Below are 22,547 nucleotides of genomic sequence, written 5' to 3'. Positions count from 1 at the left end.
AGCCCGGCCTCGCAGGATTCAGACTTCAATGCTCCTTTGATTGGGAATATTCCACCTCTTAGAATTCTTTAGCCGTTATAACACGCACCATGTTGTGTTTTCGTATTAAAATCCGAGTAATGTTGTTGGCACAGGCGCTGCTTTTTCATGCCAAACAGGAATCAAATCGTACGGTCACTTTGAAGTCAAAGCAAATGCTTAGAGCGAGGAACCAAAAAGGTTATTTCAGCTGCATCTCAGAAAACACAGAAAACCTTCATCTGCACACAAACTGTACAAAATGATTTATGCTCATGAAAACAAAAGACAGCAGCGACTGCCAACTGCTTTCCAAAAAATGTTATTAAAATCAGCCTTTTCAAATATATATGGAATCATTATTCAAATCACAACAATGATTTTTGTGTTTTATTTATCACAAAACAATCCCGGTCGAGGCTGGGGAGCGCTGATAAGACCCCTTGTGTAACCCCCCTCAGAAAGAGCAGTGCCAGATATTCGATCACAATCAGCAAACAATCTGCGACTCAAAGGCCGGATTGTGCTTCGCTGGAGAATGGTGCCGTTTTTTTTTGTGCTTTGGCAGTCGTGTTTACGCAACCCGTTATCTTGTAAACTGTGCTGTGAGAGATAAAAGCTGGCACGGAGGCTGAGGAAGCTCTCACTAGGTCAGTTCCTACACAGCTGACATGTTACTCGAGCTGTTATTTGACAAAATATCACAAACAATATCACAAACAGCCCACTGAGGATAACGTCATGATGTGGCGAGTCATTGTATTATTCCAGGGCAGGAGAGTCACGAAGGTTTTATTGCATCTGACGTGCAAATCAATCCGGATTCAATGTGGCACAGTGCCAGTCAACTTGTCATTTCATGTCCTGCACATTTCCCTCATTTGCTTTAATCAAACGGGATTAATCACATTTTTATATCTGTAATTAATATGTAATTAAAACAGTAAAATATGTTCTGTTTATATTCATTATTAATTTTATAAAGATGTGTCCAACCGAACATGAACTTTTAACGTTGAGAAAGAAACCGTGTCGACTCAAGGTTCCTCTTTCTAGCCTTTTCCCCGAGCTTTCGACCAGTCTTCAGTTTGCTCAGTTTTCATCATGTGACCTGGTTATGGAACTTTAGTCACATGATAACAGGAGCTAATTCTATCTTAACTCCATCCGCTGAAGAAGACCATGACATGTGGTTGAAAGCTCCACAAAAAAGTACGTGGACCTTGAGTTTATCAACCAAACATTTCTATATTTTCTAGTAATGTTGGCAGACTTTTATTTTGGGAGCTTCAGCCATAATTTGTGTACAAATAAAAAATAAAACCCAAGTTGTAATGAACTGTTTTCTTTTTAAGAGCTCAATAAAAGAGTATAAATCGGACATCGTGTGGATTTAGGCTTTTCGAATGAGCAGAAGGACGATATATGACAAAGCGCCGCTCCCTTACCTTACACTCTCCATTGATGCAAATGTCCAGAGAGTCGGCCTGACATCGGGTGCCATCTATGACTGCAGGAGAGCGCTCTGTGTAGAAGTTATAGCCCTCTGCTAAGCAGTTCAGCGCACAGGGCTTAACACCACCTGGGTTACACAGAGTGCACACAGACAGAGCTCATGGTTATCTAGAGTTCAGCCTGCACACAGAAAACAGACAACATGACAGAGATAAATGATAAACAATACATAGAGACCAGCAAACACTGGTCAGCTCAGGGATCTCCTTTTCGACTTGTTGACAATAATAATCATGTGGAGGAGAGTCAGCGGTGCTCAGATGTAAAACCGCTGAGCCTGACGTCACTGCAACGCTGACACCAAAAGAGACAGCGCCGGCTGCCAACAACAATTACACTGACATCAACACGCAGGTTATCTGCTGTTTACACACGACGGCTCGCAGCCCACAGAGCTCTGGAAATCAGGAGGTGATGGATTTGACAAAACAGGCCTCTGTGATAAAAGAGATCTAACTTAAGCTCTCCCATCTGAAGGAAAATGAAAGCCGTGTTTACATGCTTCAAACTTTTATCACTTTTTCTAGTGTTTTTAGTGAAGTGGATATTTTCCAGGATCTGCAGACATCAAGGAGAGAACTTAGGGGGAGAATGACACAAAGCATGTGCTACTGAACTCCTGCCAATAGCTGTGATAGTAAAATGGCATTTGCACCCATTTCTGGCTCAGTGCAGAGAATAAGTCCTTCTGCTGACATGAAGTGTGTCAGGACGTCTGTCTCACAGCTTCCAGAAGACCAGCAAAGGTGCTTCAAACGCTGCACAGTTTACAGGAATCTTAAGAATTCTCTACACTTCCCAGTGTTGGTGTAAAGACAGGCCGGCCTGCAGACTGTCATTTGTGACGCAAAAGGGATGACGGGAAGATTTTACAGCTCAGCACTTGAAAAAGCAGGGGATTAAGATGTATGTAAATACCTTGATATCATTTATCGTCTGTCAATGGAATCACACTGCGATGAAATCATATATGGAGATATAATACACATTTACTCCGGCTAAATCGAGAACAACAAGCACACACTAGCTCAAATTTAAGATTAAATGAGAAAAATACTTACTTTACTTCTCATTTGTCAAGCGTTTAATTCAGTCAGGAGTAAACAAACAGATGCTTTACTTTGACTATTTATTGACTTGATAGTAAACATGCTATATCGTGATATATATCTTCATCACGGTATGAAACTACATATATTGGGGTAGAAGATTTTGGCCTTATCGCCGAGCCTAGTTATAAACGTAAAGGTTTATTAAGTGAGGATTTACGCAACACTAACTTAAAGATGGTTGCACCACACACGTCCTTTAATAGAGATAAGTTGTTGCTAACTGAACTACAAAGAACTAACACTAGCTTGCTAACATTTGACCTGTTTGGATTGAAGAGTAAAAGAAGTACACATTAAATATTGTCGATTAATCTGACACAATAACAAATGATTTAAACGGGGAAGATTTCAAAATTACAATTAAAAAAACACATGCATACTATCTCTTATACACACATACATGTCCATGTACTGAAACAAAGTAATACCTACATGTACAAAGAATAAGCAGTTACATTTAATATATACATTTCCCCCTGAAACTGTTATTTTCTGACGGTTATGTTACAGTTACAGTGACCAATAGTCTAAATATTACTCAAATGTTTTAAACTAGTTAGAAGTGACTGAAAACTTTACACACAAACTTATTAAAAAATGAAATCATTGAGGTTTTCAGGGGCTTCAATGGATTTACGAACAGCTGGTGCAACCCAGTCCTGAACTCACCGCCGGTGTACGGCTTCCAGTTGTAGTACTTCCCACGGAACGGCATGCTGTCGAAGTCGGCGCACTGCTTCTCTCGGAAATCACGAGATCCTACAGGACAGGCCTGCAAAATAAAAGAGGAAACATTTACACGACTGCGAACCATTATCATTCATTTCCATACAATGAAAGACTCTTGCTTGAGTTATCTATTAATGTATGCTAGAATATGTTAGTTGGATTATTTGCCTCTCATTTTCTTTGTTGCATGCTTCACCAATCATGATTAATCATACACAAATGATGCATGAAGACTTGCTGTACATGATGTTTAATGTTTATGAAGTAAGTGTCATCATGGCGCCTGAAAGCTGTTTTCTTTTGTCGTTATTGACGTAAGCATTATTTTCTAATAGAATTAAAGTATTTAAAAACTGTTGCAGAGTAAAGCAATACAGACTTTTCAAATCACTTTTGCTATTTCAGTGCCAACATTACCAAAGCAACGATTATGTAACGTTGACAAAAACACACATGATGTTCATTTTGATGGATTACACGACTCAAACAAGTTTTAGGAGTCTGCCAATTGATTTTCATGTCACAAGATAATTAATGGAAAGCGATGGATGACTGGAACGAGTGGAAAAAAACACCCATAAATCTAGAAATCTGTTGCATGCATTCAAAAAAGGTCAGGAAGAAAAACATGATTTGTAGTTAAGGAGCTAAAACTTGCAAGCACATGGGAATGATCCTTTAAGATCTTGACATGCAGGCTAGTATGTTGTTACCATTTGTGAATTATCGACAACGGCTATTTCTTTTTAGTTTTTATTTGCATTGACAGCGTTATTAACAACTGGACAAAGTCTGCATGAGTTGTCACCTTTTATTTTCGGACACTAAAACAGACTTGTTTTCTGGAATTCCTAATTGAGTGTGTTTTGCATTTGGAGGGTTTTGCTTTGTTTTCATGAGTGCATGTTGCTCCAGCAAGAGGACGTAAAGAAGAAAAAGTATAAAGAAACACTTTATTGGTGTGAAAAGGTCCTTAGAAACCCCAAAACACTCTCCCCGGGGATAAATAAAAACACTTGGGTCAAAGCTGTATTTCACATGCTGAAAGTGTTCCACGTCGGAGCCGGCCACGGGGAAGGCTGAGCCACTTTCATTACCACTCAAGTGTTTTGCCAATATGGCAGCTTTAAACTTGCACATCAAACATGCAGATGTCAGAAGAGACAGAATAATATTATTACAAGTGTGTGCTGAAATGACAACACGAGGCCAAATGAGATTTACATGTTCCAGCACGTGTTTGCAGGAGGAAACAAGTATAACACTCACATAAGTAGAGCTGCAAGTAAGGGTTACTTAGAATTATCGATTTACCTGTTGATTATGTCCAAACAGTCCAAAACCTGAACGTCTCAATGCGGAGATGGATCGTCATGAATATGGCCGACATTCATGGTCCGCTCCAGATGAATTGTAATAAATGCGTTTAGCGCCATCATCAGTGCAACATCGATGATCTGCAGAACTAATGACCCAACAGCCTCAGGTGTACTTGGTGCTTAGTGCAATTTAGAAACTGTTAGCATAGCTAAGAAGCTAAACTAAGATTGTTAACATTATAATAGAATCGGCATGTTGGCATGTTAGCTTGCTGACGTTAGCATTTAGCTCTAGTACATCTCCAGAGAGCCCGTAGCTCGGTTGCAGGCTGTTGGTCTTGTATGGAAGTATAAGACTAAATTGCTGGAGTGCCCCTTTAATGTCACCTTAGACTGTGTCTAAGACAAATGGGCTTCCATCCAATCAAAAAGAATATTCCTTTTTCAGTACATCCTGCATGAAGCATTATGCTAACAGACTTATAATATAAAGTTACTTAGTTACTTCCTGCAGGACTGACGAAGTAGCAACAGGAAGGGAGGGAGGCCCCGTTTATCTGATTGCTGATCAATGTAGAATTAGCTGGGATGTCATATCATAAGTGTGTGTACTGTATTTGTCATTGTATCTACATCTGGTGCACACACACACACACACACACACACACACACACACACACACACACACACACTTCCCCAGACAAGGTGTGGTCAGTGTGATGAAATAGCGGTCGGGGATGTTGTTTGTTTTCCAAAGAAAACACTCAGTGCTTGCTCTCAGCTGTTATTTTTAAGACTTGCGGTTAAATGTCCACCAGGGCCCTAACTATTTCAATTTTCACCTTGTGAAAAAAAAGCCCACCTAGAAATATTTGAACAGAGATTTCCACTTGCAGCCATGTTAAATATTTGTTTAAAGCTTTGCTCCAGACCTCAAAAAAAAAAAAAAAAAGCTCTGTGAGTTGCTTTTCATAAAATACGCTCTGAAACTGTCATCAAGTGAAATGTCACAAACAATATGTGAACTATTAAATGACAAAAAGACGAATGAGCCTCGAAGTCACTGGGGGAATATTGAATAACTGCCTGTGTGTTTTTATCATTGTCTGTCCTGCGTTCCAGGAAGAAAGCATGTCAGAAAGTTTAAAGGCGGTGCAGTGCTGCTAGCTAACATGCTCCTTATAAAGCCTTTCCTAAGATAACATGTTCTGCAGGAGGAAAACCTGGAGGTTCGGCAGTCATGCTGTGACAGGCCAAATCCATCCCGGGTCAGAATGCCTCAACTATCTCAGTCCCCTTACAAACCAGAGCAGGGCATCCATCAAGAGGACAGTTTAGTTTCCAAGTCACTTGTATACTTTGCTCTAAATACCAAGCAGGCAAAGAAATGAAGAAACTCACGTCGGTGTTACAAGATCTGTAACGTTTCCTCTCTCCGAGACAGTACTTTCCTCCTCCAGACGGGCTGAGAGACACAGGAGAATTGAATGAGTGGGGAATTGAAAAGTGAGAGGACATCTTCAACACATCGAGCACCATAAACCACAAGTTCTTCAAAGAAATCATCTTTTGTGACGTCGTGAGTACATTTCGGTGAATGCAGGTCATGAAACAGGCCTCTAAAAAGTCTCTGCCAGAAGACAAAGTGTGTTTGTGTGTCTGCTTTTGCTGCTTTTTCTGAGTATGTACTCCAGTGATTCATTCATGAAATCCAAGCTGCTCTAAGAGCTCTTAAGTGTGACATGACATTTAGATTTTGGAAGAGAGACTGAAGTCTGTAACCTCGATTCACAACATCTACTACATCTGTGAAAGGCTCTGTTTTTCTTCTCTTATCATCTCTTCTTCTCACCTTCATTAGCCTCCCTTTCCTCCGTGACTATTTCCACTTCATTTGCAAAGTGAGACAGGCTCTGTAATGAATGTGTCAGAGGCTGGTCTGGCTGTGTTTTCCCAGCCTCCCTCCTCTTTGCACTGATGCCTGAGCGGCAGCGATCACCTTACACAGGTGTTCCACATTATGCCGGTGCCTTCTCCTCCTCCCTCCTACCCCCCCTTTTTTTCCCCCTTCTCTCCGCTTCACCCTGGCTCTTTCCCGTGTCTTCCCATGATGTGTCTGACGTAATATCTACCTTCCAAAACAAAGGAATGCAATGATGGAAGAAGGATAACGATCCCAAACGTCTACTTGCCAGACTAAGATGCGCTGGACAATGATTTGTCTTGTGAGGACACACGAGAGGCCTTAAAACAAAACTGCAGAGCGTTATAATCTGCAGACGTTTGTGAGCTGTGTCTTAACTGATTGCACATGCTACATCAGTGGAGCTCAAGCAGCATGAGGACATTAGAAGATAGTGCTGCCCAGGACAACCTTGAATGAACCCTCCTCTGGTGGTTTTATGTCTGTCTCGTTACAGCGAGACTATGTGACCTTTGAAAGAAGAAATAACATAATCTCCCAACTTGCTACAGCCCTATCTAGACTGGTGTGACCACTGCTTTATGGTGCCTAATGCTAATGTTAGCAAACTTAAACATTGCTGTATCACAGTCACTTCACTCTTCTCCACTTGTGTTACTGTTTCACATGTTTCACAAAAGTTATGTGTAAGTTAAGTAGGTGGGATGGGATGTCTTTAGCCAAGCTTAAGCCTAAAGAAGTGCATCTTCAGTGGTGACCTCATGCTGCACTGCAACCGATACATTATCAAGTCATCAATATCAATATCTCAATATCTGCTTTTCTCTCCATAGCTTAAGATTGACCACTTACTGACCTGTTCCAACAGAAAGTCCATCACATTCATTGTGATTATAAACATTAAATGCGTCACGTCGTGTTTGGATTTACAGTTTTGTCCATAAATCAGAAAAGGCACCTCTGACGGGCATAAGTTAATTTAACTAACGATTGGAGACTAGCTCTACTCCCACTCGGATATAACATACATCCACACAGCATGCGCATGTGCACACATACACACACACACACACACACACACAAACACACACCTGTAGGCAGGACCTGGATGTGTGTGTTCAGCTTGCTGTGGCTTACTTTGCCTACTTACGCTGGGCTGTCACAGTGCCTCATGGAGGAGGATACACCGCCCCCACAGGTCCTGCTGCACTCCCCCCACGATGACCAGGATCCCCAGCCTCCGTCCACACTCTGAGGCCAGGTACCGAACGCAACACACTCCCCCTGGTAGCACCACTGGAGGAGCAGAGAGAGAGAGAGAGAGAGAGAGAGAGAGAGAGAGAGAGAGAGAGAGAACGTTTGGTTATTATGTTGAGTTGAACAGAAACACTGACGATTGCTTTAGAGTCTTCAGTGTTACAACACAGAATACTTGTGTCAATGTTTTCCGAAAGTTTTGAGGTCACAATCAATTCATGTGCAGCCGTGTACGATGAAATGTAGACTATACAGATCCTGACTGGTGGAGTTTTCCTTCAATAACACGCGCTCTCCCTCTGTTTTGCTTTAAAAACACTAACTTGTGATTACAATTTTACTCACCCTATAATTTCATTTCCGCATTAGTCCTGTTATTTCTCCTCTCTTACCTGTCATTTTAAATGTGTTACTGCTGTCCTGGTTTCCTCCTCGTTGAGGTTAATTGTTGTATATGTCAGGTGACTCAATTCAGAGGTCCTTATCATTAAAGGAATAGTTCCACATTTGGGTGATATGTGCTTATTTTTAAACTTTAGACAGAGCCAGGCTAGCTGTTTCCCTCTACTTCAAGTGTTTATGCTAAGCTAGGCTAACATGTGCTTATTTCCAGGTTTGTATGTATACACGTGGAGTTATTACTTTAAAAGGATGTGAGTGTTCATCATTGTTATTATTACAGTTCAAGATGCTTGATGCTTATATAATTTAAATACTTAATTCAGAAACAGTGTAGACACAGAATAAAATGATAATAATAATATAAATGATGATGTTAGTTAACATCAAAGTACTGTAAGTCACCTCCAGGGGGTAAAAGGTTTTTTTCAAACATACTATTCCTTTAAATAAAAAACATTCACACAAAATGTTTTCTGATAATTCTCTTAACTTAAAGCAAATACTTTATCAAAGCTTATCCAACTGAACTTCTTATACTGATTGTATTTGTTTTTGTATTCGTGTTTAATGTTCGCAGAGTACTGTGAGCAGAGGCAGTTGAGGGACGGACAGCACAATGCGTGCATGTTTTAAGCCTCGTGCTAAGATGTTCACAGCTCTAGAGGGAAGAGAGGATCAGAGATGGCCCTTTGTCTTTCAACTGTGTCAGTAGGTTAAGAACCCAGAGAGACCGGGACAGTCCAGGTAAAGGCTGCGCTGGGCCACTGTCCTTCTCTGACTTACTCATCCACTTCCTGAGATGCTCTCTAAACAAGATTACCAGTAGGAGAGAGAGAAGGGAGAGGGAGGAGAGATGTGGTGAGGGTAACTGAGACACAGACGGGGGGAGATGAAGTCGACCCTTAACAATGGAGCACACTGTATATCTGTGTCCATTTCAAGACAGTAAAAACACAAAAAACTCTTCTCTGCTGGTCAGTTTCTGTCTCTCTCCCTCCTCCCTCTGCCCTCTCCCCCAGCCTCTCTCCCTGCTCCTGTTGGAAGGGCCTCTCTCCATTACACGCTGGGTGAAAAATGGCTGACATTCATATTCCTTTGAAGCTGTCCCCGGGCAGGGGCAGACACGGTATGCCACTGGCTCTCCTAAAGCTGCTCCAAAAGCTGTTCCAAAGCCCCCCAGGCTCAACCTGGGGCCCCCTGTGTTGTCCAGGACCCTGTCCGTGGGCCCCGGCCCTCAAAGGCTCCACTGAGCTAATGGTAATCACGGGTGACAGCTCGTGACACTCTCCTATTCTTCCCTTTTAGACCTCGGACCATCCGGTGACAATGGCTGCCGTAATCCGTGTTAAAACTGTCTCCCCTAACCTGGCTGGCATCAACAGCGGGCTGATGACCTAAAGCCTGGCCTGCATGTGTGTGTGTGTGTGTGTGTGTGTGTGTGTGTGTGTGTGTGTGTGTGCATTGCATGAGTGCACAAACCCCTTCCCAGAGTGGAATACATGCAAGTCGAGGCAGTGAGGTACCACTAGTTGAGGCTAATCTCTGCACACAGAGGATTTCACATCATCAGGTACTGAACTAAATGTGTGTGCGATGGTTAAAAGGTCAGTTCACCCACATTTCTGCAAACCCTGATTTTCTCTGTACCTCTACATGAGTATTTGAGAAACCTGTCTTTGCCTCAACTAAATTATAATGTATGCGAACGGCATTTTGATGCATCAACAGCAACACCTCTTTCCAGAAACAAAGTTACTCTGGATACTGCACTGAGTTAGGTCTCAAGAGATTTCATAGGGACTATTTCTTTGATAGAACGTAGCGCCGCTAAAAATAGTTTTGTCTGTGAGTGACATATATGGATTTTTCAGAGAAAAGGTCCAATCAAAGGCCACCCAAAGTTGTCAGGATCCTGGCTTTTAGTTTGTCTGTTTCCTGTTTTACTTTGTAAGGAACACTCAGCTTGTATCGTGTCTTGTTTTACTTCCTGTCTTTGTGTGTTTTCCCGCCTTTTGTAATTAGTTTGCCCCTGCCCTGATTTGATCCTCCTGTGTCTAATCACCCTGCTGCTCCAGCTGTGTCCTGTTCTTTTGATTAGTCGTCTGTGTATATACACCTGTGTGTCCCTTGTTGGTTCGTCGTCTATGTTTCCTGGTGTGGTCGTCCCTCCTGTGTTTATCCCTGCATTGATCCTGGTGTTCCCTTGTGCCAACCTGGTTTGTCTTGTTTCTTGTTACCCAGAGCCTAATCCCTCTGTTTTCTTATTAAAGCTCGCTTTTAGTTTAAAACCTGCCAGTTGTGTGTGTGTGTACTGTGTTTTTAACTGCACTGTAACGAAAGCATTAATTGCAAAGAGAGTGTTATTTTTCGCTCAGAGAGAAATAGCCCTAATGCCCTTTTAAATGTATGAGAAACATTAGATGACTTACCCCTTTCTCAATGCTGCCAGTCTGGCACAGGGTCCCCTCTGCAGCGGGGATACTGTTGGTTACACAGCGGTTGCTTTTGCTAAGGCACCAGAGCTCTCTACACACTTCCTAGGAAAGAAGGCAAAAGCAAGTTGGTCAGAATAAATCAACTCAGCAGACTGGGGGGTGGATTTCTGATTAAGGGAGGGATTTTATCAGTAGCCTTTGGTGGTTTTTTCTCCTCTCTGACAGAAGATAGATCAAATGAAAATTAATCTATAAATCTACATGAGTTGATGAAACCACATTGGGAATGCTGAGAGGCATCTAACTTTAAGGGCTCATATGCTTTGGATCATCTTGAGCAATACGGCAAGGGTCATCGGGTGCTGTTAATGTTCTCTTATGAGAAATGAAGAGTCAGCTGGATCAACACCATGACTAACGTTTGCTCACGTTCACCTCAGGACCACACGGGACCGTGACATCAGTTCAAGAAATCCAATTTCTACTTCTTAGGGGAAATCAAGAGTGAGCAATAGGCCTCCCAAGTCTTAGATAAAGACGACTCGTAGGCCTAACAAATATCTTTAGTATTACTGAGTGGTCTGAATAAACATCTGTCTTCTCCTCCTCAAGTCACGAGCATAAGGAGAATCCATTTAGATTACTAAAGGAAGGGAGTGTGTGTGAGAGCGAGATAGTGGGTAGACAGCACTAAGTTGCCCCCAAATAAATAAAACCATAAAGTGAACACATGTTACAAGGACAGCTCTGCACAACCTCGCATTAGATTTCCCATTAAACCGAGCTGAGTCGCCCCCGTGTCTCGACTTCAAAGGCTTTTACAGGACAATTGTGTACGGCAGAAGAGCAGGCCCCATGAAAAAGAGTTATGATCCAGCGCATAGATCATGACCCCCGCGGTCAGTAAATATGCCATGGCCTCGCAGCTCCCTGAGACCATCCAGATTAAATAAAGCGGCAAACTGTCACTCTCTGGTTGCAGCGTCTTCCCTCTGCCAGCTGGTTTCAATAAGCCGCCCCGCTGCTCCATTCACTATCCCGGCCCCGCTAAAAGGTCAGCCTCCTGAGCTTTAACGAACATGGATATGGGCCTGATGGATTTACGCTAGGAGAGAACAAGCCTGCAATAAAAAAAAAAGGGCAGGGGCACTCAGTAAGGGCCTCGCTAATATAGCCATCAAAGGTTGTTTATTTTTCATACCTACCAGTGTCACGTGGTCTGTGTTGGAAGCTTTGAGCACAGACTAACTGGGAAGTAGGAAGTAGTCATTAAAATTAATCAAATGAATGGTTTCCCCCACCTCTGATATTGTCTCACGCTGAGCTTTAAAGTCCGTGAGAACCCCGCAGTTCTTTAAAAGTTGTGAATTTAGTTGAACCCCTGTGAAGGTGTCGTCGGGCCATATTCAGTGAAATATTGCCGTTGTATTGCTCTACATCAGTGGTTCTCAAGCTCTTCTGGCAATGACCCCTAAATACAAAGCAATGTATACTTTGGTTTTGATTTGTGAGCACTTGAAGAGACTTATTTTATTAGATTATTGGAATTGATTCTATCCAATGCAGCTCTAACCTACCAAGCACAATTATCTACACCAAGCCTTTTGGACATTACACGTAAAAAGTCTTCACTTGCATTAATAGATGGAATCATTTTCACAAGGCTTTTATCGTGCAGGTACGACACAATTATAAATGAAACAGTTTTTAAAAACCAAGAATCTACAGCCAGACAGACTGTTAGCATGCTAACATTTGCACTAAATACACAGTGTAGCTGAGGCTGATGGGCAGGTCATTAGTTTTGCTAACATGTAGCCTAACTTATCTTTAGGAAAACCACCAATATTTCACAAGAAAGAATAAAAAATAAGGGAAAAGTATGAAAAAATAAACCTAATTTTGTGAATTTCCAACCTCAATAATCATCTTGCAACGCTTTACAGGGTGCGGCAGAGTTGGGACGTCTCAAGTCTTTGCATTCAAGAGCTGAATCGAATCCCAAGTGCTAAACTTTGAGTCCTAAACAAGTCATAATGCGCCCTTCACCAAATGCAATGCCACTTTCAACTCGCACGTTTTGCATACTGCAATTCATTTTTCGTTGACTACCGCATAGTTTTTGAATGTGAACAGATTTATCTTTGGTGTAAGTTTTTTCCAACAGTAACGTAACATTAACTATTCATGTTTCTCTTCTTCAACTTGATTGGATGCCGTTCCAACGCAGTGGATCTGCGGATGCAATGTCAAAAGGCTCAAGCACAAGTGAAGTCACGGCTCTTTTTTGAGTTTGTCAAGTCGAGTATAAAACTATAATTTGACTCGTCCAGTTGGGAGCCGCTGCTCCACTTTGCTGTTCCCAGTTCAACCCAGCTGAACAGGACGCACCAGGTCACGTGTGCTGGTGAGTTCCCTTCCTGTCCTGAAGATGAATGAATGTGGTGCAGAATTGTGGCCAGAGTTTCAGAGTTTTCTGTGGTTGAAAACATAACAAATCATTTTTGTTATCTTCCAGACTAAAGCCAAACATGTTTTACGAGTGAAATACTAAAATTACAATGACATTATTTATTGTATTATTAGAGATAAGAGATATGCTCTTGCTAAACATCCCTTCCTTTCCTATCGCTGTTTTCGTTTGCGGTACAAAATGATAAGAAAATCCGACAAATATTCATCCAACTGTGGAAGAGTTCAGCGGAGCCTTGGCTTCAGAAACCAGACTCTTCCACTCATCAGGCCTTTTATCCATTTCTGTGGTCACGTCTGTCTTGTAAGCCGTCGCAGAGGGCATCTCTTTTACAGATGGCCGTATGAAATAGATCTGATTGTCAGATGAAAAAGTCCAATCTAGCTCAGTTGAGTCCGTGCTGGAATCCAATCCGCTCATAAATGTGCGTCTTTCATGCTGATCTAGAACCACAATTATGAGCTTAGAAACCAAAATAACAGGGCTTGATTTGTTATAATCTGCTGTCTTTCAATGAAATGAAATAACTCCATGATCTCAGCTAATCTCTGTCCCCTTTTTCCAATTTTTTTACGTAATGCAAAACAATATCACGTTATTGTTCATTAAATCTCTGAGGATTCTTTCAACTGCTCATTTTCCCGTGTGGTTGTTTCTTGTCTTTCACTGCCTGTTTTCTCTTTCTCATTCTCATTACGGACTCAAAGATGACTTCAATCCTTCATCTCTTTGACCGGGACGTTTATAGATTAAAAAAAGAACAATAAGACAATGTGCGGAAAGACACCTCCGAGCCAGCTCTACTCGTCAGACAATAACAAAACAATTATCTCCCTTGCATGTTTGTCCCGTATTAATCTCAATTAGGAAATATGAAGATGAAGAAAACTGTTATTATCCCAGTATGAACTGAACATGCTGTAACTGCACACCTCTTAAAAAACAACGGTTTACTTCTGTTTTTTATTTGGACTGCATTTATTTACGACTTTTATACAAAGAATGTATGCTGCGCTATTATCCATTGTGTATAGCCCTTAGCCTGAAGTGTCTATGAGAAAAACAAATTAGAAAGCTACTGGGGGAAGGAAGAGCTATAATACCTCATTTGGTCATATTGCAACAAAAAAGAAAGTTTAAAAGGAGAAGGCGATGGAATGAAGTCCTTATGAATCTAAAGTTTGCTTCAAGAGTGATAACAAAAGGAGAAAGCTATAAACAAACATTTTACAAACTCTTTTGCCCATTTTGCATGGACATTTGTCCTAAAAGTCAAACTTCCTCCTGCCTTTCACAACAAATCTGATAAAAAAAACTGAGGATGGAATTTGGCAAAACCATAAATTGTTTATCAAAATGAATTTTCTGTCCTTTAACGTCTAATGATTTATAAATATTTTAACAGATTTATGGATGTTTATTCTCAACTAGTGCAGTACACGTTCAAAATGTGCCTGTTCGGGCAGATTTCTTGCTGCTTGCACAAACAATTTGACACTCGACACTGCATGTCCTTCTGAGCAACACACCCGGCAAGTGTGAACTCGATTGGATAAACGCTTCTCGAGAAGATTACAAATAAATATGTCCCATAGATATCCGGCCTCTCTTTCTTTATCTGTTTGAATGTATTGTACCCAGCTTTACCCATAATGCCGTTCGGCGGTGTAACAGCTAAGAGGGGTCCCTTCTCAATACGCTACAATACGGTAACGTACTTCTAATAAATATGTCCCGTAGACAAGAGCTCGCACTCAACACCTGCACTTTCTCGAGTCCTCAGCAAAACAGGTGTGAAGTCAGATAAACATTTGTCGAGACAGACGCGCAAACATCTAGACGGAGACTCCTTCCATTTGAGTTAGATGGACCTGACACAGCAGTGTGTGCATGAGGTAATATATTCATTCACACCCTTTACTATCCAAGTAAAGTCCAGTCCTGTGTGGGCGACGCTACTGAGAAAGTGTAAGATTGTGTGAACTTAGAAAACTAGAATTCAATGAGACGTTCAAAGTCAGTGAGAAGAAGACAAGATGAAAGATGCTGGTTTCTTACCCCATACTTGCACTGGCGTGAGGAGGTTCCATACTGGAAGCGACACTGCTCGTCTGCATCGTACACCTGCCCCGGGGCCACTGTTGGGTACAGGAAGTCTCGTTTCAGAGGTTCATTGTCCAGACACGTCCCCCGACCTGAGCTGTCAAAAAAACAAACCTACAATAGGATTGTTTCTTACACAAAGAAACCTTTCTACACTTGGCTGATGGCAGTGGTAGAAATGCCAAGATTGGATGATTAAAGTCCCCCCCCCCCATCCTCGTCTCTTTAACACCTTGGCTGGTCTTTGCTTGACTCATTTAATTTTACCAGTAAACTACCATTGTAGGAAGCTTGTCAGAGATCTCAAATGACATGTCGTTAATGTTGATATCACACATCAACACCTCCTCATCAAAAGGAGTGTTGAAGCACACGCAGAGACATTTCACCAGAGGCGAAGAGGGCCGAGCTGCCCGTCTTTAAAAGAGCAGCCCTCTCTGATTATATGGCTCTGTGCTCCACTATTCTGTATGTCACTGCTAATCCCGAGTCCACAGAAGAGCCAATAAAATAACAGAGCAGGGAGACGAAGGAAAATCTGGAGTGAGCTATGGGTCATATGTCCAGGCCTCGGATTATGTTTAGTCTGTTTGTCAGATAGAAATGTGTGCGCTCACAAAGAACTTGCAGGAATAAAAAAATAAAAAACACCCGGCTGTTTGGTATTCTAGTAACTTCAAAATAAAAATGCTTCAGCCAAGGTGCACACAGAGCGTCTTTTGTTGGTGTGGTCTGTTAATTCTGCGATGAGACGCTCACAGCGGGTTGTCTGTGGATGCTTTTCTCGTCGCGTGTATGAGCTCAGACACTCGCAGAGTAAAATGTAATATTATTGTTTTGACCTTTTTCCCCCATGTGTAAGACATTAACAATCATACTAAAGACAAGTGCCAATAAATAAACAAACAGAGATGTCAGAGAATTCACTCAAGGCAAAATACTACTACGACTATTTACTATAACAATGTGTTCTTTCCAGATGTGGCAGCTGCAAAATGCAGAGGAATTCCTCCCATCTCTCGAAAAGAAGAGTGGGCCTGGTGACAACAATAACGCAGAGCTAGGCTTTATGATGGACTGCAACGTGGGCCCACAATACAGCAGAGATGAAGACTGAAACCTAAACACAAAACTGCAGAAACACATATTTTCTCACTTACCTCTCGTGATATCTAGCCACGCAGATAGTTACAAAAGTTTACGTTTAAAAAGTTCCTTTCTAGATAGACCATGTCCCAGAAGCTCCACTAATACTCCACGGGGTACTCCAGAAGTTGCCAGGGTACGTGGAAAGATTGCAGAGTAGCTCAGCAAATTAGAATATATATATATATATATATATATATATATATATATATGTATATAAATAATAATGGTTGGCTATCTGTTTATTCAGATTAACTGGGACCACAAACAAAACGTCTAATCACCTCAGCTGTACCGGGAAGGAGGCAGACATGTTAGGGGTCGATAACTTATAAACTGAGCGCATTTAAAGAATCTGTTTGGCTGAACAAACCACTTAAAGAAATTAGAAAATATAACTGTTTGTCATTTGGCTGAACTGACCCTTTAATGTAATTTCCCAGGCTGTATTAAGAGGACAAATGTTCACTTATACATCTCTGCTCTACCTCATGATTGTGCTGCACCAGCTATTCCTTTTGTAGTAACTACTAGCTTGTTGCAAGCTAAAGAAATAGTATTACTCTGCTTTCTTGATGACAGTTAGATGAGAAGATCGATACCACTCTTATGTCTGTATGTTGAATATGAAGCTACGCCAAGCAGCCAGTTAGCTTAGCTTAGCATAAAGAATGGAAACAGGTTCAAATTGCTAGCCTACCTGTCCAACGCTAACGAAATCCGGCTTCCAGCACGTCTAAAGTTTCTTAACTAATAAATAGTTTGTTCTTGTTTTGCTGACGCATAAATCTCTACTTATTAAACGCTTTAACTTTAACATTATAACTAAGCAAAGCTGGAATCTATGCACAGCTGGTGCAAACAGTCTCAAAGCACAATTTGTACAAAATGTTTTAAAGACATCCCAGAGCAGTAAATAAAAAACTGTATTTTAAGTAGAACTTATGTTCCCTTCCTTTTATTCCCCCCTCTTCCCTCTTTCTTCCCCTGTCCTCAGTTCTTGAATAGAATAATCCCATTTATTGGCTGCTGTTCCCCCGGAAGACCCTCTCACCATGGAGAGAGAGAGACAAGTCAGACTCTGAGGCCCCCAGACTCCCTGTGCGCTGAGGGCAAGCCTCACTATTTATTGGTTTGGAGAGAGACAAAATAGTCAAAGTTTAAACATAGAAGCTATTATTTGAAATTGTCGCGAAGGCTTCCTGTCCGGTCGATTCAGCCAAATTCATTATGCCGAGCGGAAATATCCTGTAATAAGCGAGAACATCAGCAATCCCTGAACTCTGACACCAGTCGTTTAGATATTAACCACGGACTGTATCCAACCAGCAGCGTGATTCAATCAGACTAACCTAATAATTATCAAAAGGCACAAGTCACATAAGTCGACAATGAAATTTAACAGAATATTTGTGGTCTCCGAGAGTTTAATAAACCCAACCAGCGTTGCCTTTTAACATTTATAACAAACTGCTATACAAACTTGGGAGAATAAACTATGACTGAACTGTGAGTGCATTCATAAACCATTCCTAAAAATCCCAAACAAAGCACCACATATTGCTTAAGCGAGACGGTGAATCTAGGCCAACACCACAGCCAAAGTTGTTTACTTGGCTCGGAGAAGCATGCGCAACATCCAAAACTCTGATTGAGGACGAGAACGGGAGGATAATTGGAGTTTACAGACAGAACCCTTTTGTAAGAAACATAAAAGTTAAAAGGCAATAAAAGCAAAATGAAAAAAGAACTCAAGAAGAAGTCCGAGACTAATAGGGGTATAATATATAATATATAATAATAATGTAATAGTTGATTCTGCGTAGAAAACAAGCAAAACAACTTTGTCTCTTTTTTTTGTTAGCGCCGGTCATCCTCGGACACTCGAGCCAGAGCTGGACGGGAACCCGACGGAGCAGCAGAGAAGCGGCTCTTTGTGTCCCGGTTGGAAACTGGCACATGGTACTGTCATCTCTGTCACAAGTGCTGCTCCACCAACCCTCCTCTAACGGCTTTCAGCCGGAAACATCATTTGACAACCGCTATTATCGGCTTTCTTGGAGGGCCTCGCTAAACTAAACATGAATACACACACACACACACACACACACACACACACAAACACACACACACACAGACACACCGCAGACTTGCAGCGCATCCAACCAATACTTCACCACAAGGTTGTATATTAGGATTTGCAAGCAGCACTCAGGTCTTAGAGATGAGCAATTAAAGCTGAACTTTAAAGAGAAAAGTCGTCTACAGAAAGACGGAAAAGGGAGGATTTCTTTGTGTGAAGAGCAGCTACAAATTCAGATATTTGCAATCCCCTCTGGCGAGCTTAAATAAATAGGCTCTATTATCCAGAGTGCAATGAAAGATAACACTTTGGATGTGTTCTTTATGTTTCTGCTGCACAAACCTGTTCTTTTCTACCATACTCTAACCAGATCAAACCTAAAATACACAGATGCATGCACATTATTATGCAAAGCGTGCATATCATTACAGCAGAGCGATGAGTAAAGAAGAATCTACTGAAAGACCCTGACCTTTGTCTGTCGTTTGGTGCTCGGCGTGAAATGTACAGTTGATTTATCAGAGTTCTTTTGTTGTTGCTTTAAACAGCAGCCTTCTGCTACTGCTACTGTGTTTGCCATTGCCGCAAACAAGTTTTTAAGGATAAATAGTGAGAGGACTTGGTCGTTTACTGCAAATGTTGCAAAACTGAGGAATCCTTGACCTCATTCTGGGATGGTTAAAGAAGAATGGCAGCATGTTTCTCCTACGCGGGAACAATCCTGACCACTTTCTGATTGTTCTTCCTACACAATGAAGCTGTTTTCCAACAGTGGCAGAGCCCACACAGAGTTCGGTTTCAATCCACAGTGACTAACAGTCCCCAAGAAATCTATCAGAGACTGTTGGAGACCAGTGTTTACAGTGGAACTCCAAGTTTACACATCAAAAAGTGTTTTTACACGACCGGTCTTAGGGAGTACTACTGCATGTGTAAGAGAAAGTTGTTTAAAACATTTCGTGGCTCCGGAGGGAGCTGCACAGAGTCAGATAAATGGCCTCAAGTGTCAAAAAATATCTGGGGTCTCTGCTGCAGGGTCGAGGCCACATGACTCACTCAAATCTCTGTCTGCTGTTGCATTGTGGGTAATGTAGGCACCAGGCTTTGACAGGGCAGAATTCATGGAATAAAAATGAAGAAATCTTTGCTTCTGCCGCATCAATGTTGATCCCTTTTTATAAACTGTCCATTGTGAGCTCAACAAAGTTATTAGACTGCGTGTGAATTCTAAAGCTAATAATTGAACTCTTGTTTTTCCTCTGTTCGCTCGAGGTGAGCTGTACAATCCCAAGTTAAGCAGCTCATTCAGACACCTCCTCTCAAAGCAGCTTCAACTCAATGCACCCATGACGTGCAGGGATCAGTTCGTACAGTCCTGCCATGATCACAGGTATCTTTTCACTGCCAGACTCTGGAGGCCAGCTCCAGATGTTTTGTTGTTTTGTCTGGCCTTCTCTAAACCAGTGTAAGTGTTTCTCCCGTGCCAGGCTGGCATTACTCAGTCAGCAAACCCCCTCATTCTGCCAAACGTCACCGATTTATGGTGACATTTGGCAGAATGGGGGATTTGTTTTATCCTCAGTTTATTTGTGCAGTTTATTTGTGCACTTCAAGTTTTTCTTTTCTTTGACCGATCCACAAAACAGCGGAGCAGCGGTTGACGGCAGCTGGCTTACACATCACCACTGAGCACCACATGAGCTCTAACAACACCCGCCTTGCGGTGCGAGGATGCAAGGGTTTGAAGGCACCCGGTTATCATATACAGCCACAAGGAGGTCTGGCAGGAGTCTTGGTGATGAAATGGATGTGAAAAAGTGGGGAAGAACTTGCATACAAGACAGCCTAGCGGGTCACCACAAGGGCCAGCTGGTGGCAGCGGGCTGTAAAGAGAGGCGGCTGCAAGCGAGCTGGAAAACAGGCATGCACCTTTTTCTCTACTGCGCACACACACACACACACACACACACACACACACTACACACATGCAGGCAAATCCAAACACACAACACAGACAGTCCCACAGGGAGCAACCATCATCCACTTACTCGAGAAAGCTGGTGATGTAGTCTTTGCTGCAGGCGGACCAGGAGAAAGGGTTGGTGTTGGCTGTTATATGAGCGGCCATTAGCTTGGCTGTCTCGTGGCCTTTAGTACCGCAGGAATTCCCGATCCCATCGTGGTTCATCCCAAAACTGAAACACACAAAATAAAACCTGGAATTAAGTTCAGCTGGGTTTGATGATCATCAGTAACCACTGGTCTGGATGAGAGTGGACAGTCCAGGGTGCTGTTCTGGAGGATGTCTCCGTCAGTGGCCCTGGCTGTAAAGATCGAGCTCTGTGGCTCAGAAACAGCTGTGTGGAGGGGAGCCAGAAGTCAAGGGTCAAACCCTGTCTGGAGCTCGGCAGGAATGAAAATTTCTAATTACCACTCTGATGCCTGAATGTCAATCACCGTCTGCAGGTCTGAGCAAGCCGGGAGGGAGTTTTAGATCAATCGCTGCACCAGAGGACGCAGAGAGATCCAAAACCCAAACATCTCCCGACCTTGTGGTCTGTTATGAAAGCTGCTCAATGATTTATTTTGTGTGCAGAAAATAAATCATTTGAACAATTCATTTAAATAAAATAAAAAAAACCTTATCTGTCTGGGTATCATTTGAGGGAAAGTCTCCCGTTACAGCAGGATGTCAGAGCTTACTTTTCCTTACAGTCCGGGAGCACAAATCAGTTCTAATGTATATAACAACCCCGACCGCATCGCACAGCCTGAACCTGTTTTTCTAAGGCTGGCGTTTATGACATTTTACCCTACTCTGGAAATAAATCAGCCCGGTTGAAACCCCGCTGCAGTGTGTGTTTTTTTATACATCCTCTAGAAGCAGAGACTATTTTTACAACTGCCCCACAACAGAAGCAGACACGAGACATAATAAAGGAAATCGCCATCTTGCTGAACTCTCTCGAGAGGGATACGTAGACTAATACATCATCATTATTTTGCTTTATATTCAGGAAAAAAGAGCCAGAGGTATGTGGACACTGACATTTGCATGAGGAAATATGTGGAGATACAGTTCAAGACGTCTGAAGGGGGGGGGGGGGGGGGGGGGGGAGGCTACATGCAGGTCTGGCAGACTCAAGCAGTAAGTCATGTTTGTTCAAGAACAATTATTAGAGCACACACAATCGTGAACGTGATTAAAAAAAATGGGTTTTAAGATGATCTTAAGCAAAAGATGGAATTCCATATGCAACAACCATTATATTTATTTTCTTTTAAAATGACATGCAACTTGTTGTTGGATGTTTGAACTTCCCTGTGCAGAATGCTGCATGCATGGGGTTTTACACTAGTAGGCTGTTTTCACCATCTTCTGCTGAAGGGGGAAAGTTTCTCTGCTGCTCACCTTAAAACTAGAGTATTATTTGTGACATCACACCTAGATGGGATGTCAATTGCAATTTACACAAGTGTGAAACCTGAAACTGAAAGTGCACATACACTGAAAATGGATGTTTTCAGTGAAGTAGGAGATACTGTGTCCAGTAGATACATATTTGCATATTCAGTCTTTACATTTTTACATTATGGACACAAATTATTGCTCAAGACTTGAGGGGACATTTAAGAATCCATCTGTTCATCTTGCACTGTCCCACCGCTGCCATTTGCATCAGCGTTTAATATTAGATTTTATATTCGGATCTTAAAAGTCTTAAAACTCACTTGTGGCCGATCTCGTGCGCGATGGTGAAAGCAGAACCGAGGCCGATATCTTCATTGATGCTGCAACTCCTCTCCGGCTCGCACATTCCAGCCACTGAGGCCAAGCCTGGACACACACACACACACACACACACACACACACACACACACACACACACACACACACACACACACACACACACACACACACACACACACACACACACACACACCAGACAAACGCAAGGTCAAGACAAAGCATTCTTAAGAGTCATGGTCATAAAACTGGGATTCCACACATACGATCTCCTGTTCACCAG

The 22,547-nt window shown here is 42.1% G+C and overlaps 1 protein-coding gene across 1 annotated transcript in view; it reads right to left on the bottom strand.

The window, feature by feature from the left end:
• Positions 1-22,547, bottom strand: part of adamts6 (ADAM metallopeptidase with thrombospondin type 1 motif, 6) — a 54,372-nt gene that overhangs the window by 19,864 nt on the left and 11,961 nt on the right. The window contains 8 exon segments of the mRNA XM_029445413.1: positions 1,467-1,600; positions 3,315-3,417; positions 6,095-6,158; positions 7,768-7,913; positions 10,706-10,813; positions 15,243-15,384; positions 20,565-20,711; positions 22,249-22,354. Of these exon segments, the coding sequence (XP_029301273.1) occupies positions 1,467-1,600; positions 3,315-3,417; positions 6,095-6,158; positions 7,768-7,913; positions 10,706-10,813; positions 15,243-15,384; positions 20,565-20,711; positions 22,249-22,354 (950 nt within the window).

The sequence above is a fragment of the Cottoperca gobio genome, chromosome 12 (assembly GCF_900634415.1).
Source record: "Cottoperca gobio chromosome 12, fCotGob3.1, whole genome shotgun sequence".
Lineage (NCBI taxonomy): Eukaryota > Metazoa > Chordata > Actinopteri > Perciformes > Bovichtidae > Cottoperca > Cottoperca gobio.
Note: the sequence above shows the minus strand (reverse complement) of the source record. Positions and strands in the feature narration are given on the sequence as shown.